A 15,757-nucleotide genomic window follows, 5' to 3' on the forward strand; every position below is an offset into this window, starting at 1 on the left:
AAGCCTCAAGGTCCCAGTACATTTTTGTCAGATGAGTCTGTTATGAAACACATTAACTTGGACTTCACTGGTTTTAATAACATCCTCCCCTCAGCCTGGTTCTGTGTATCAGCATTGCTCTATTTGTCTTCATGTTGGTAAAAGTGCCAGTGTATATCATAGCACAACAAACCCACATTCTCCTTTATCAGCAGCTCCTGAACAAGCCAAGGGTGCCTAATCAAGAGCATAAGGGTAAAGGGCATTATTTTTTTCATAATGCTGAATTCAAGTGCAGTACTAGTGTCCAAAAGATTAAGACACTATAAATGAAAGCAGACGTGGGCCTGGGTGCTGCATTACATTCTTTGCAGAGAGGTGTGACTGGTGAGCAAGGGCTCCAGAGGATGGGCAAAGGGAGCAGAGGGACTCCTGCCCTCGAGCCAGAGGTACCCTGTGCACCATGGCAAAGGGCTGCTCCTTACAGGATTCCTTGTTTTATGTTGATTTTCAAACGGGAGTGTCCTGACATAACTGCTTTATATGATTCCAGTTCCACAGTGGTGCAGCAGTGCTGGGTCTAGAGCAGTTTGGCCAGTGAATCCCACCCACACATGGTGTGTGCTTGTGAGAAAAGGCATTGGAGGGAGGCAGGGAGGGAGAGTTCAAGGACCACTAACACATCACTGCTGCTGTATGATTCAACATACAACAACAGTGCTTAAATGAAAGAACTTGGTTTACCTTCTCCCCCCCAAAACACAAAGATAACTGAGCAGCCTGGGAGTTCAGAGTGCCAGCTTTGATATACAGAGCTGGATGTCTGCCCAGGATGGGATTGTCCTGACTTGATTTTTTGGTGTATTTAGTTAATTAGGCTGGTATTACTTTTACTTTTTAGGAACAAAACCATGCCTAGGAAAATGTTCCCTGTAAGTACCTATTTGCAGTAGCAGTATCCCTTTAGCAGAAAACAGGATTTACACAAGCTGCATTTTAAACTGTTGGTACCACAGTTAATCCTAAATGCTGTAAACTGTAATGGCCTATTTCTTTATGTCGAGTTGCTCTTTTCCTCCCAATATCCCATTTCCCGACTGCAAAGCAGCTTATGTTGCTTCATCTACAGCACTGACATCCAAAACCTTGCATGGCTGGCAGCAGTGAAACTTTATTTAGCTCCCTTCTCAGTCTGAGAAAGAAATTGCTGTGGCACAAAAACATTGAGTAGCAAAACCAAATGTGTGGTACTGCTTCCATTGTTGTTCAGTTGTTGTTTTCTCCTTGTGTTCGAGTATCTTGAGGAAGGACTGATGGTGATGGCTGACAGCTCTCTGCGGGAATTGCTTTTCCTTTGTGAGTGATTATTACGATTGTTAGTGACAGCACAGGGGGACATGTTGCTCCTCAGGATACATAAAAATATAAGGGATGCTACTTTATGTGGTTTGGAACTCATAACTGTCCACTGATGTTATCTGGATGCTGAATTTACTAAGACATTACAACCCTAAACCCATTTTCACCCAGTTTCCCTCTCAAAGGAAAACCTAACCCTCATTTGTTAGACTGCAGGCTTGATGACTGACTTGACATTGTTAAATTAAATCAAATAAGTGAACAGGCCTGTTTACAATTTCACATTTACAAATCTTTAATACAGAGATGATGTGTTAGCTGCTTCTTCTGGCTTAATGAATGCATATTTTATTAAAGGCCAAACTACCAAGACAAAAGGAGAGCTACACTGAGATTCAGGGGATGTCAGATGCCTATCAAATGTTACCAGGATGGAATCCATTTCCCCAGTTCCACATCAAAGAAATAGTAATAGTAATACTAATACCAAGAATAGCAATTTATGTACTTTTTTAAATGCTTGGATTTAAACTGCCTTTTACTGCATATACATCATATCTGTCACACTGGTGGTGTGCCCATGCTAGACTCATCATGCTGTATTAAAATGTAGATTTCACCTATTGGAATTATTTGCCTACCTGCTTTCAAAACCACTACTAGTTTGGATGTAACATGTACTATAAATGGAAAAAAGGAAAATAACTTACTGATTCTGGAGAAGATTCCTTAAATATGAATAGTTAGGCTTTTAAATCTGAACTTTCCAAGCAAGTTCTAAATATTGTGAAAATTGTATCAGGTCATTATCATTTTGTCATCAAAAGTCAGGAATAAAACTAACACTGTAATTTCAGTATTAGAAAGTGGAATCATTTTTATTTTCAGCACAGGGCATGAGGGGGATCTCTCTTCCTAACCCCTGCACTGTAGCAGGGGAGAACAAATGAGTTTAAATCTATGTAACTGATTTGGACTTTTTACATCTCCCCAAACTCATACAGACATGCTAAATGTTCCTGCCAATTCTTCTGCATATTTAAGTCACCTTCCAGCAGCATTGCTGAGGCCCTCAGTTTCTAAGGCTAAGATAACCATTTGTACACATGAATAAAGGCTTAAGCACTGTAAGAAATTATCGCTGTTTGTTACAATTAAAGGTTTTCCCAAAATGTGCACAAATGAGGGATGGCAAACAGCAGAAAAAAAATTGTATGCCATGGCTGGTGCTCCAACCAGTGCAGCTCAGGAGCTTTTCCTGGCCTGCCACTGAGAGGAACCTTCTTTTTCTTTGTTCCCTCTTTCTTTCTCTATTACTTCTTTTTATTTTGTTCTTTCTTTTAATTTCTTTCCTGTTTGTGCCCCCTCAAGTTTGTGCCTCAAACCTCACATCCTATGTCCTTTCCATAAAGACAACAACTACTCTCAGCTTATCTTTCTCTTCATCTCCCACGTCTGTTGCTGTTCCAGGTTTGCTTTCCAGATTATAAACACTGGAGAAGGGACTCTTCTGTGGGATTGTGTCCACAGGCACAGAAGGCAAACCCCCTGGTAACCACTTTTATTTCCTTTAGCAGTGCAAACAATGCCATGCCTGAGGTTAAATGAGGTTAAACAGAGTTTGAGCTGCACAAAGGCTGTTTGCTCTCATGTACAAGTTCCCTGAGTGAACTTCCTCCCGTGTCTCCTCACACAGAAAAGAAGAGAGAAGAGAGAAAAGAAGCTGGTTAGGGGATGTTAGCAAGAAAGATGAGAGCTGCTTTCATCAACCCAGTTCCAGGTTACTGTAGACCTCTTCCTGAGAAGCAGGTGGAGGAACTGGTCCCACTTCTGGTGTTGGGCACCCCAGGATCAGATGAGGAGCCAACATCAGGAGCATCAGAACTTAAAGCAGTAGAAAGCAATGTTCTGAATATCCAGGCCATAAGCAACACAGAAATCCTAGAAATCGGGATCAAGAATCGACAAATAATGTTTCTTTTTAGGTAAACATGCTTAAACCTAAAAGACTAAATTACTAGGAGCATGGTCATTTTCTTATTTCTCTTGAAACAATTGTTTTTCCTTAATGTCTTAGGCATTCCCCTGCTGATTAAATCTGCTCACTGGACAAAATAAAAAGGTACTGACTGTTTCAACCCCCTGATCTAACAGAAAAGCACTGACTGTCAGTTACAGCAATGATCCTAGCTAGATAAGAAAAGACATTATTTGATATAGGAAAGAATGATAAATTACTTTGTATTTTGTGAATCATGGCATCTTTTTTTCTGCCACTGTAGGTGAAGAGATTTTTTCCCTACTTATAGACATGTGAAAGGAAGAGATATGCTGCTGTCTTTGTTCTTTCTGATAGGACAATGATAGTCTCATCTACGAAATAGTGCTCATCTCTATGTCAAAAAGTCATGTTTGCTCGGCAATACAATTTGAATTTCAGTGTATAAGTCTGAACCAAGCTAAATATAACTATGCTATATTCCTGTAAAAAAGAAGGGTAGTATCAAAAGCTACCATGTATTTCTAATTTCCCAACCATGCCAAAATAATTCTATACCTATTTCTTAAGAGATGTTTAAAACCTATTTCTTGGTGTCTGCTATTAATCCTCTTAGTGGACTCAGTGCAGATGTGTGGGAAAATGCTAGTCAGCTTTAGATTAGAATCTTCTATACCTGAGGAAAAAAGCAAAATAAAATCCCGTAATCCCTGTCAAATCTGGTGTTTAGGTGAAATCCAGTGCAGGGCTAGAACAATAGTTTGGGGTGTTTTTTTTTGTTTTTTTTTTGTTTTTTTTTTTTTTTTTTTTTTTTTGAAATGGAGGCCTTATTTTGGGAGGTAGAATATAAAGACTACAGAGGATGTAGAAGGTGACCTGCAGTCTTGGGTTTTATGCATGCACCAGTTGCTGTGATCAGATTTATGTGGTTTACATGAAATACAGTTTTCTTTGAAGAAACTTTCCTTCAGCATACATAGACACCGGCAGCTCCAATCTGATGTACTTGAATGTACAAAAGAGGATGCAGAAGATCTGTTCATCAGAGCTGGTAATCACGGCGTGAGCCAACTTTCTCCTTTGTTTCCCAAACAATTCAGCATTGTACATTCTTCTGCCTGTAACTATGAAGTCCTGTAACTATGAACTATAGTCCTGTAACTATTTTATTTGTTCTCTTTCCAGGGTGGACATAGAACTTGGTGTTATCACCTGTATGCAACCTGTTGTTCTCTGACTAAAAGGCAGAAATTAAGTTAATTAATTAATTTAAAAAGGACTGAATCGGCACTGTTGCTATAGAAATGGAAAAAGTAAATGTCACGAATAGCGAAGCTGTTCAAATACCGGAGTTTCTCATCAGGGCTGGCAGCAATTTCCTGCCCCGAGCCCAGCCCTGCCCTGCCCTCGCTTCCCCCCTCGCAGCGGTGGGAGTTCCCCAGCGGCGCAGGACGGACACAGGGACGGCGGGACACGGGGACGGCGGGACACGGGGACGGCGGGACTCAGGGACGGCGGGACACGGGGACGGCGGGACACGGGGACGGCGGGACACAGGGACGGCGGGACTCAGGCGCAGCGGAGCGTCCTTACCGAGCGGGGTTCCTTGCAGGCGCTCCTGTCAGGTATCCCGGGGTTTTCCTCACAGGGATGCGCAGTGATCCGCAGGGCTGGGGCAGGGGCCTGACGAGGAGAAGCCCCGCGTTCGTCCGGCTGGGCAGTTCGGGTTAAGTTGGAATTTATCCCTTTAGAGGAGGATCTCGCTTGCAAGGACTGCGCTAAGGTCCCGGCAGCCGCGGTCCCTGCCCGGCGATGCGCGCTCGTCTCGGCGGCGCTGAGCCCCGGGCCGTGACCTGCCTGGCGCTCCCAGCTCTCAGGAGAAAAGTCACTGTAAGAGGAGAGAGTACCCAACTGCATCAGAGCCAAAAAAAAGAGTAACTCCTTCTCTGAATAATATTTTGTTGACATTGGACAAAACCAACTCATTTAATTAGATCGCCGAGATGATTTTAAAGCATACTGTCTCTCCAGCGGTCAGGGTTCAAATCCCGGGGCTGAACAGTCTAATATAATGCAACAACTACAACAAAAAAAGCCTCAAGGGACATGTAGCTGTGTTATGTAGTTCTGAAAATGAGAAAGTGACCGAAAAGAAACATGGGCATTCATAAAAAAGGATCCAGGGATGAAATGAGGGCTGAGGTTTGTAAAATCTTTATTGCTTCCTACTACAGAGCATATAAACCTTTTCTAAATCCTAGATTGTACAGTGGCTTGTGTGTGTGGTTGTAGGGACAATGAAAGATTCTGGACAACTACAAAGCCTTTCTTTTAAAAAAAGTCATGTGATTCTGTCTCTATTCTCACTTTACCAAAGGATTTAGTTGTAATTCTCATTGTAATTCTTAGTTGTAATTCTCAGTATTTCACTGAAGTTCATGTAGTTGGAATATCTCACAGCATAAACTGTTCTTTTGCTATTTTTTTTCTATAATCTGTGATATTCCTACAGTGATACAGTGACTACCTTCCAATCTGCCCTATGACCAGAACCCAATTAAAGTATGTGTAAGAGGACGGTGGTTTTGTTACTAAAGAAGAGTAAGTGAAGTAGAAGAAAAAGTGTATTAAAAAGGAATGTTTTAAGAGCAACTGAATCTGCATTAGACATCACCTTGTGAGATCTGCATTAAAAGTGGAATGAAAAACAGGAAGGAATTGCTTTCAGTTTCACTTCCCAGCTTTGAACAACCATCTTCATTGAAATGAAGTAGTTAGAAGAATCATAACAGACAAATTCTATTCATGGTTTCACTTGTACTGGATTATTTTTAGAGACCTAGACTGATTTATTTATTTTAAAACTTTCAATCCTATTAAAAGTGAGTGCCTTGTATAATTCTTTTTTACAGTTTTATGTTTGGACCTCCTGACTGTTTTGGATCTGTCTGTAATAGCAGTTGCTGCTGTTCAGTTGCTGCTGTTTTGCTTCACTCATTACCCCAGAGAAAGAGATAACTCTCAAGGTTTAAGCCAGCATCAGTAAGTCAGTAAGTGGGTTTTTTTTTGTGTGTGGTTTTGTTTTGTTTAGTTTTGTTTTGGGTTAGGTGTTTGGTGTTTTTTTTTTTTTTTCCCTGTGGGCTGTGGGTTTTTTTTTTTTTTTTTTAATTCCTTTTGGCAACCACACTTTATTATCCTGTGAAGGCAAATACTGGATATGTGTTATTTAGTAGTACCACTAGAGAAATGGAATAGCTTAAAGAACTGAGTAGGTAGTAGCATGGCTGCTGCAGGGTTTACCTGAGCAGGTTTTGTGGTCAACATCAATACACTGAGCCAGGTGCCTTAAATTACTGCAGTAAATTGTTAATATGAATTACAGAATATTTCTGAACGGCTGCACAGTGGAGTCTTGCGCATCCCAATGCTTTTCTGAGTTGAGGATAATTTCAGGATACTCAAAGCATGACTGTAGGCATAGAAAACTCAGACTTGAGTAGTAGCTGAGACATAGCTTAGAAGGAAGCTGAAATATTGAAGTTTATTTTTTGCTTGTATTTGTAATTTTGCTTTCCCATACAGTTTAGAGAGGCAAATATATTTTATCAATAATAGAGAACTCTGAATAGCTCTTGTGTGAAATTATATATTTAAAAAATCATGAGACAAAAATGTTCTTTTGCAGAGCTACAAGCAGATCTATGACAATGCAAGGTGAGTAAAATATAACCAACTTTTGCTAACATCAAAGACAGCACATTCAAGCAATATTTGCTTAGCTATTAGCTTACCTTCTAATTATATAAAATATGTATGAATGTTTTAACCTGAAATTATTTACATTTTAAAATGGAATATTTTGCAAAATGTAGAGCTTACATTTCAGATCTTGATTTCTGAAGTTAAGTAAAAACAATAAATAATTTAGTCATCTTGAAATTCAAGTTATTTCTGCTTACAAACTAAAACTGGTAAATGTTTTTAAATCCATAAAACTCTCCATCTGCTGGTGAGGCATTAGTGTAGTCTGAACTTGAAGAAGTTGGGAGAAAAGGTTTTTCCCAGAGGGGAATGGCTCACTGCCATTCTACTGGAGGGTTGCCTGTCAGTTCCTGGTAATGCTTTGAATTCAAGCCTCTTTCTAAATATCAATGAACAAAGGCATCTTTGCTCCAGGCAGAGTGAACTGACCCTGCTTGAGCAGGGCTTGGACTAGATGATCTCAGGAGGTCCCTTCCAAGCTGAACGATTCTGTGACATCTTCATGACATCCTGTGCAGAACTCCATTAAATTTTGCTGATGCATGCATTGTTCATAAATACAATCTTGATGTATATTTTTGCTACACAAGAAACAGCTGCCTAGATTTTCTTCTATGTTTACTCTGCAAAAGGAGTCAGTGCTGGGGATCTTTCACCCAGGGTAGAAGGAAATGATCCATACTCAGAGCATATTTTCATTCTTCCAGGACCTCAACCTGCCACAGCACCTGGAATGCCCTATGGCTCCCCTCAGCAGATCCCTGGGACTTACCAAGGTGGGTGGCTTGGTTACAGATCTGTGAGACCATTAGGAAATAAGCATGGGGAATATGGGGTTGTAAAAGGGTGATCATCTCCAATTTACTTTCCTGCTATTAATTCTACAAAGTTTCTTTTAATTTCTGTTTTGCTGAAAAGACATTTCTTTCCTTTGTGGCTCACGTGCTCTGGTCCGTGTGTTGTAATGTAATGTGAAATTTGGTGCTGAGCTGAAGGTCTACAAGTCATCTGGTTTGAAAACTGTAGATGAGCTTTGCTAAATGGACATTTCCTTTCACAAAAGTAGAAGATATAGTTCCAGGAAAACTTTGTCTTAAAATTCCTCATTTGCTCAACTGACAGCATATAAAGGCCAATGCTTTTCATGTAATTTAAAGTATTCTTTCTTCTCTACTTAGAAATAACCTTAATTTATTTATTTCTCTTTTTTGAATTGACTGTCTCTGTGTTAATTAAATTTCTTCTGTATTCAAGAATGATGCATTTTTAAAATGTGTTTGGTTTGGTTTTGTGTGAGGCATCAGAACCTCCCACAGCAGTGTAACTCTCTTCATGAGTGTCACATAACTAAAATAAATAAGGTATTCCAAACAGTGAATAAATTACTCCTTTAAAGATGGACAGGGTAATTATTTTCCAACATTTAACTTTCATAACCATATCTCTCCTACCATGCCAAATGTCACAGGTGCAGGGAACTATGGATTCCAGGCACAGCCCATGGGGTTCCCAGGTGGATTTGTCCCTCCACCTGTGCAGAACCAGCCCGCCACGGATGGGACAATCTGGATGCCTATCCCTCCTTCTATTCCCAACTGCCCTCCTGGACTGGAGTACCTCACACAGGTACCTGCACCTTTCCTCCTTCCCCAGAGATGAGGCATTCTGCTCTGGGAAGCAGCCTGCATCCATGAAATAGCTAAATAAAGCACCTGGCTGTGTTGCAGCTGCATGGATTGCTGCTTGTGGGCTGCTAAGTGAAGCCTTTTGTAATGTCTGAATGCAGAGCCACCTGTTAGAGATGTAGCACTTGTTCCTGGAGTACCTTCCTTCCAAGTAGGGTGCTAAAGGATGAGGGACAGTGGGCTGGCAATACATCCTTCCCTTTTCTGAAGTTACTCTTTGGGAGATGTAATGTCCTTTGTCCTTTGGAAAGGTGTATACAATAAATACCTATAATATGGGCAACTCTAGCACATTAGAAGCACTTAATTTTCTATATGACGCTTTCTTCACACCTCTTAATAGTGTTGGTAGAGCTGCCAGTCAGATTTCACAGCATAGAGAATGCTAATAGCAAAATAAGAATTGTTTCCACATTACTGAATATGTCTTTGTACTGTAAAATACAGTTAATCTCAGCACTGAAAAGATTAATATTGATGCATTGTTTCCAGTTCTGCAAAGTGCTTAAAAAAAAGGCAAAAAAAAAAACCAAAAAAAAAAAACCACTGGTGAGGAGAGGCTGATTGTCCCCTGAATTTTCCTTAAAACTGAGCAGTAGCTGAGCTTCTACTCTAAAATACTCCCATTTCTTGCTTTTGTCTGTATGGAGTCTCTGGGACATGATGTCAGAGCCCTCTCAGGCTCTGAGTCCTGAAAGGATCACAGGTGTGTTAGCCCTGTGTGCTTGTCACCAGACCAGTTTGGGTTCAGCTCCCCCCCATCAGCTCCACTCTTCTGCTGAACTGGCAGAGGACAGGCCAAGGAGGGGAGTGAGCTATTCCCATGGTTTAACTGGGAGATAATCTGCCTCTACAAAGTGTATTGATCAACACACTTTTATTCTAAAATGAAACAGCAGCAGTTCTTAAAATTACAGTTTTTCTTAGTTGCAACTTGTTAATTGTTTATTCTGTTTAATTTTTCAACCATGAGCAGATTGACCAGATATTAATTCATCAACAACTTGAACTTCTTGAGAGTAAGTACAAAGAATTTAAATCTAATAATTCCAAGAACAGTGAAGTTTAGGCTTTCTTGACACTCTTGCTAGAGTCAATATATAGCTAGTTATAGATGAAGTCACACATTTCCAATGTTACTTGTTAACAATGATTTCTACTCTTCTCTCTTCCTTACTTATAGATCTTGATTTCTGTCTTGTCGTATCCCACCTAATTCCATGGACTGGCATGTGGCTTTGATCCCTTTTACAGGCAGTCTTGCTGTTTTAGCAAACTGAATGGCTTTCCTTCTGCTCCCCTGATCCTGTGCTTTAAGAATATCCAAGTTGTATCATCAATGTCTTTCAAGTAGAAGGAATAAAGTGGACCATACATCCCAGCTGACCCCTAACACTGCTGCTGCATTTTTCTTTCTGGTACTTTCTAAAACTTTTAAGAGTGCTCTCATTTGTTATAGAAATTAATTAAAATTTCTCTCCTGGCTCTTGTTGCTTTTGATGTGTGATTCTGTAAATCTTGACTGAGAGGGTTTTTGTGGCTTTCTTATTGTATTTATGCTCTTTTCTGGCTTCACCCCCAAATTCACAGCTCTCTTTAACTCTTAGCCATTCAGATCTCCCCTGAGAGCCTTCCCTGCTGTTATTGGTAATGGTGATGCTTATTCAGGCAGCAGGTGCCTGTGGCCAGGGGGGACACTGGGGACAGATGGGAATCTCAGTTTCTTTCCACATCTCCTTGCTCATGGTGGCTTCTTCCCTTGAACTTCTCTGTCAGGCTTCGCTGCTTGAGGGTCCTTTCCTATCATTTCCCTTTGCCAGGAGGTGCCTCTGACAGACTTTGAGTGAGGCTTTGCCTTCCCAAAGAGCAGCTGCAGAGTGAGCGGGGAGTGTCTGACTGGACTCTCCTAGGAATTAAGCAGGTTTTTTCCCATTTTCCAGTTGTGACTGGCTTTGAAGAAAACAACAAATACGAACTGAAGAACGCACTGGGACAAAGGGTGTACTTTGCAGCAGAGGACACTGACTGCCTGACCAGGAACTGCTGTGGGCCATCACGGCCCTTCACCATCAAGATTATTGACAACCTGGGCCGTGAGGTGATAGCGCTGCACAGACCTCTCCGATGTGGCTCCTGCTGCTGCCCCTGCTGTTTGCAGGAGGTGAGTTCTGCCTCTTCCTTCTCCTGGCACAGGCACCTCCTGTGCAGCTTTCAGGTGGCGCTGTCTTGAATCAGGAGGTGAGGTGCAATGAGTCAGTAAGGTGTGGGAAGAGAGATCTGTGGGATTTGTGCATGGAATTCTTGGTCTGGGAGGAAGCAAGTGTGCTGCAGCACTTAGGCTCACTGGGCAGTTCTGATTGCGGTAATGAAGAACCTGATTGAGCAGCATGTCGGGGAACTTGTGGCTGGTGCTGAAATCTGCACTGGGGATGGACTTAGAATGGAAGAGTAAGGCAACAGCTTTCATAAAATAACAGCTAAAGTTTTCATTTTACAGCTCTGAAAGCTATAGTGGCATTCAACATAGGAGATCATGAGGTTTTTAAAATTTTAACATAATTCTGGAATGATGCAACTTCTGAAACTCTAAATCTAAGCCTACTCAGAGCTCCTGCTGAGGCATTTGTAGTAGCTGTACCCTATAATGCCTTCACCGAATGCCATTGGGATATTCGCTGCCTTTCTTGCACTGGACTTTGATCTTTATATTGTAGATGCATAGTTTGTGTGCTCCAGAGACTGAGGAGTCTCTTACTGTTTTCTTGAAGGCAAAAACAGAATAAACCTCTTACTCTGCAGTCTGAGTGGTCTTCTGAAAACACTCACAGCAAAATGCTTTGTAAGGCCAGATTGTTGTGGGAAAATAGGTTGTTTTTCATTTGTTTGCTGGTGTGGGTTTTGTCTCGCTAGCATATGAAAGCATGATCATTCACTTGGATGTTTTCTCTTCCCTGTGAAGCTGGAAGTCCAGGCGCCTCCAGGAACAACAGTTGGTTATGTTGTCCAGAACTGGCATGTCTGCCTGCCAAAGTTTACCATTCAAGATGAGAAAAGAAAGGATATTCTAAAAATTACTGGCCCATGTGTTGTGTGCCGGTGTTGTGAGGACATTCATTTTGAGGTATGCAATGTAAAAATTGTTTGCATGTATCTGTTTTCAGATAGTAGTTTGGTATCAGTTTGTTGCTTGACTTACTACCTATCAACTGAACTGTAGTATATATTAAGTAATTTCTACATCATCCTTTAATGCTGGTATAATCAAATTACTTCTCTAGATACCTAAATTACTCTAGATAAACCAGACAAACTTCCAGAAACGACATGTTAAAGCCACTCATCAGTGATCACTGAAAATTCCCTGTGGCTGCACACAATCACTTAATTGATATATTTAGCAACAAAATCTTTTTGAATCTGTTATGTCAGGCTCTAAGAAAAATATAGTCAGTTGTATCAGGTGCTTATTAAAATTATTTCCTTCAACCACTTATTTAATAATCTAGTAATCATTCAATGAACTAGTAAGTTAAGATAATTTAGACATGAAATATAGAGTTGAATGGCTGAAGAGTTTTAACTTTCCTTTTAAAATAATGTTGATTAATGCAACATTGGTTTTGTGGACATTAAGTAAAAGATATGCAAGGCTACAATTTAATGTTTGAAATTATATTGCAAATAGTTACTACAGCAAATTTATATAATTTTATTTTGGAAACTAATCTTTCACATGACCCAGAAGACTGGCTCTAACTTTAGAAAACGTAATGCTGCCAGAGGGCTAATCTCTGCCTTTGAACAGAAGAATGTAATTTGTTTAATTTTCACTTGAGCGGTTCCTGATGCATGGCAGGAGAAATTAATTCACTGTCTTGGCTAAAAGACACCACTTCAGGAGAATGTGTATCCCAGCACCATCAAGGAATTGAACTTCCCAGTCAGATTCAGAATTGAGTTCATGCCTCTAATGCTTTAGACCAACTTTCTGATAGTCTGATTGCCTTTTGGTACAAACCCTTGCACTCAATAACTGTACTAATTAAAATAACAGTCTGAAGCTTTTCAATGGATCTATTCCAAAATGGATTTGGGAATATTATGAATGACAGGTTTGATGATGCTTTTTAAAATTTTATATTAAACTATAGGTGAAGTCTCTGGATGAGACTTGTCCTGTTGGGAAGATTTCTAAGCAGTGGACTGGTCTTGTGCGGGAATTGTTTACGGATACAGATAACTTTGGAATCTCATTCCCAATGGACCTTGATGTGAAAATGAAAGCTGTCATGATTGGTGCTTGCTTCCTTATCGTAAGTTATTCACTAATACATGACCATAAACTAATTTTTTCATCTCCATGTTTAAATTGTGACGGTAAAGGAGTCAATTTTGAGCTCCTTCAACTGGGCTACAGCTTGTCAACTTTTGTGTGTAAAACTGACCACAAAAGGCAACACAGAATTGGACAATCAGCTTATTATAGAGTACATGCAGAGCTAATTGTATTTAAGAAGAGTTTCATATTTGGTGAGACTGAAAAAAGGAAAAGGGAAGACTTCTTACAGACTTGTTAGCAGAGGAAAGCAAGTTTATGGGTGGTGAAACCAGAAAAATACAGATTAGCAATAGCCAAGAGACCCATCCAAAGCCTGAGCAGCCTGCTGGGCTGCTGGACAGCTGAATGCTGCAGCCACTGCCTCTCAACTCTCTTTGGAAGCACGTGAAGCACTGAATTGAGCAGGATTAATGTTCTCAGAGCAGTAATTTCCAAATGGAGGGACTACTGTGGAGAATAAGCTCGTTGAACTTGTCAGAGCACTTCTCAGGTGCACTGCCAATAGTGCAGTGCAGCTCACTGTCCTCTTTGAAAACAGTGTGGAACACACTCCTGTTCCCACCCAACAGTACAATTCTGCATCAAGGTTCCACTTCAGAACATGCACTGCTTCTGTGCTGGCTGGGCTGCTGAGGGGCAGGAGAGGGGCATGTGAAGTACCTTGAGTTTGGAAAGGTCTCTCCAACCTCTGACAGCCCTGTGCATGAACAGGGTTTTGTTTAGCTGTGTGTGTTCTGTGCCACCAAGTGCATCAAGGGCAGCATTAACAAGTGGGAACAACCTGGGCTTTCAGGCACAGAAATGGGGCTCCCACCAGTAAACTAAAGATAGCCATTATTGTGAAGGACTCCAGTCTGAGGTAAAATGAGAGGGAATAAATCAGGTTGAACAAATTCAGGGCAGAAATCTCAAGTAAAGGAAGCATAGCTTTGGCTAGTGATAAATTAAAAGTCCCCATGTTGGTCTTTCACCATCTTTCTGTGTCTGTGGATGTCCCGTTCTGAGACACCCAGGTGGTGAGGGCATGGCAAATGTGCCTCCATCTTCTTCTCACCCTTTCAGGTTTCTTAGAGGAAGGTGTACATCAGGTGCAATGCAGCCAGGGGATTTCAGAACTAAGAAACACATTTAAGAACTATAATTATTTGTTTTCTTTGCTTTGTCCTTAGGACTTCATGTTTTTTGAGCATACTAATTAAGCATCAGCGAGCAGGAGTTTGGTAATGAAATCTAGATATTCTCTATGGAAGAAGAACATGGATCTCCCAACTTTCCAATGAATTGCAGACCTCCAGTAAGAATATGAGAAATGTAAATGTTATAGTTACATTTCTGTAAGCTAAAAGCTTTATGGTCTTTTCTATTATTTGTTTAATCTGGTGAAATAATTTGTAGTATTCAAATAAGTACTATTTATCTGTTCAATAATATAATTTCAATCAATAATATCATTTTGAGAAATTTATAGCAACCTTTTTTTTTCCAAGAACTCTGTAATTTTGAAGTAACTAGTTATAGTAGTTATAAATAACTACAATAATAATACTTTAAAAAAGAGGACTACTTCTATATTCAATATTAATAATAACCTAAGCCTAATAAGGAGACACTGATGTTTTACTGGGTATTCTTCTTTGTTAGTTTTGCCTTATTGTTCACATTCTGTTGTTTCCATCTTCTTATCAAATACATCAAATACATACATTCAGAGCAAACTAATGCATTTGAACAGAACAATCTGAAATGAGTGTAAAATGTTGTTACTCTGGTGTGCTGGGTCTGTGTGAGCTGCAGTTCATTTCCTCCAGCAGCCCTCACAGAGCTGTGCTTTGCACTGGGAGCAGAAGGTGCTGCTAACCCAGCTGTGTTTTGGTGCAGCTGAGCAGTGCTGGCCCAGCAGCAGCGCTGTCTCTCCAGCATCCCACCTGCTTGATTTGGCTGAGGGGGCAAGGTCCTGGCAGGGGACACAACCAGGCCAGCTGACCCAAAGGGACATTCCATACCATGTGACATCAGCTCGGATATCTAGATAAGCAAAGGAGGAGGAAGGTGTTGCATTCAGTTTTACAGTGTTTACCTTCCCAAACAATCACTTCCATGCTGAAGCCCGGCTTCCCAAGAAGTGTCTGGGCATTGCCTGCTGATGGGAAGTGCAGAATAAAATTTCTCTTTTTTTTTTTACTTTGTGCACACACAAAGTTTTGCTTTTTGTTTTAGTAAACTGCTTTTTCTTAACCTACAAGTTGTCTTGTGTCTTATTGTATTTCCCCTGTCCCTCTAGGAAGGGGAGGCACAGAGTGGTTTGGTGGGCACCTGGCACCCAGCTAAGGTCAACCCACCACATCTAGTGATGAATATGTTTTCAAATATGACTCCTCCTGAACATGACCTAATTTTCTTATTTGGGCTGTTCTGAAACTTAAGGCTTGTATGTTTGTCAACAGAAGTGTAGAGGTGATAGGAAATAAAATTGCCTGTGCCTGCTTCTGTTTAATAATCCTGTAGCACTTGCTTTGTGCATGAGTGTGACCTGAGGCAAGGAAAAAACTCTTAGTTACTTCTCAGTTTCTCCAGTCCTCTTTGCTCCTCATTCAGTCCATGGTTCTCACAGATTGTGAGTCTGTCTGTTGTTTG

General features: G+C 40.6%; 1 protein-coding gene across 1 annotated transcript; it reads left to right on the forward strand.

Annotated features, from left to right (window-relative positions):
- The first annotated feature begins 4,897 nt into the window (after positions 1 to 4,897).
- PLSCR1 (phospholipid scramblase 1) lies at positions 4,898 to 15,353 on the forward strand. The gene is given in 11 exon segments (XM_053951669.1): positions 4,898 to 4,962; positions 6,250 to 6,379; positions 7,023 to 7,051; positions 7,807 to 7,875; positions 8,568 to 8,725; positions 9,761 to 9,803; positions 10,725 to 10,945; positions 11,744 to 11,905; positions 12,936 to 13,097; positions 14,293 to 14,318; positions 14,320 to 15,353. Coding segments are annotated over 9 exon segments (882 nt in total). The 5' UTR covers positions 4,898 to 4,962; positions 6,250 to 6,379; positions 7,023 to 7,038; the 3' UTR covers positions 14,348 to 15,353.
- Positions 15,354 to 15,757: the final 404 nt, after the last annotated feature.

The sequence above is a fragment of the Vidua chalybeata genome, chromosome 10 (genome assembly GCF_026979565.1).
Source record: "Vidua chalybeata isolate OUT-0048 chromosome 10, bVidCha1 merged haplotype, whole genome shotgun sequence".
Taxonomy (NCBI): Eukaryota; Metazoa; Chordata; class Aves; order Passeriformes; family Viduidae; genus Vidua; species Vidua chalybeata.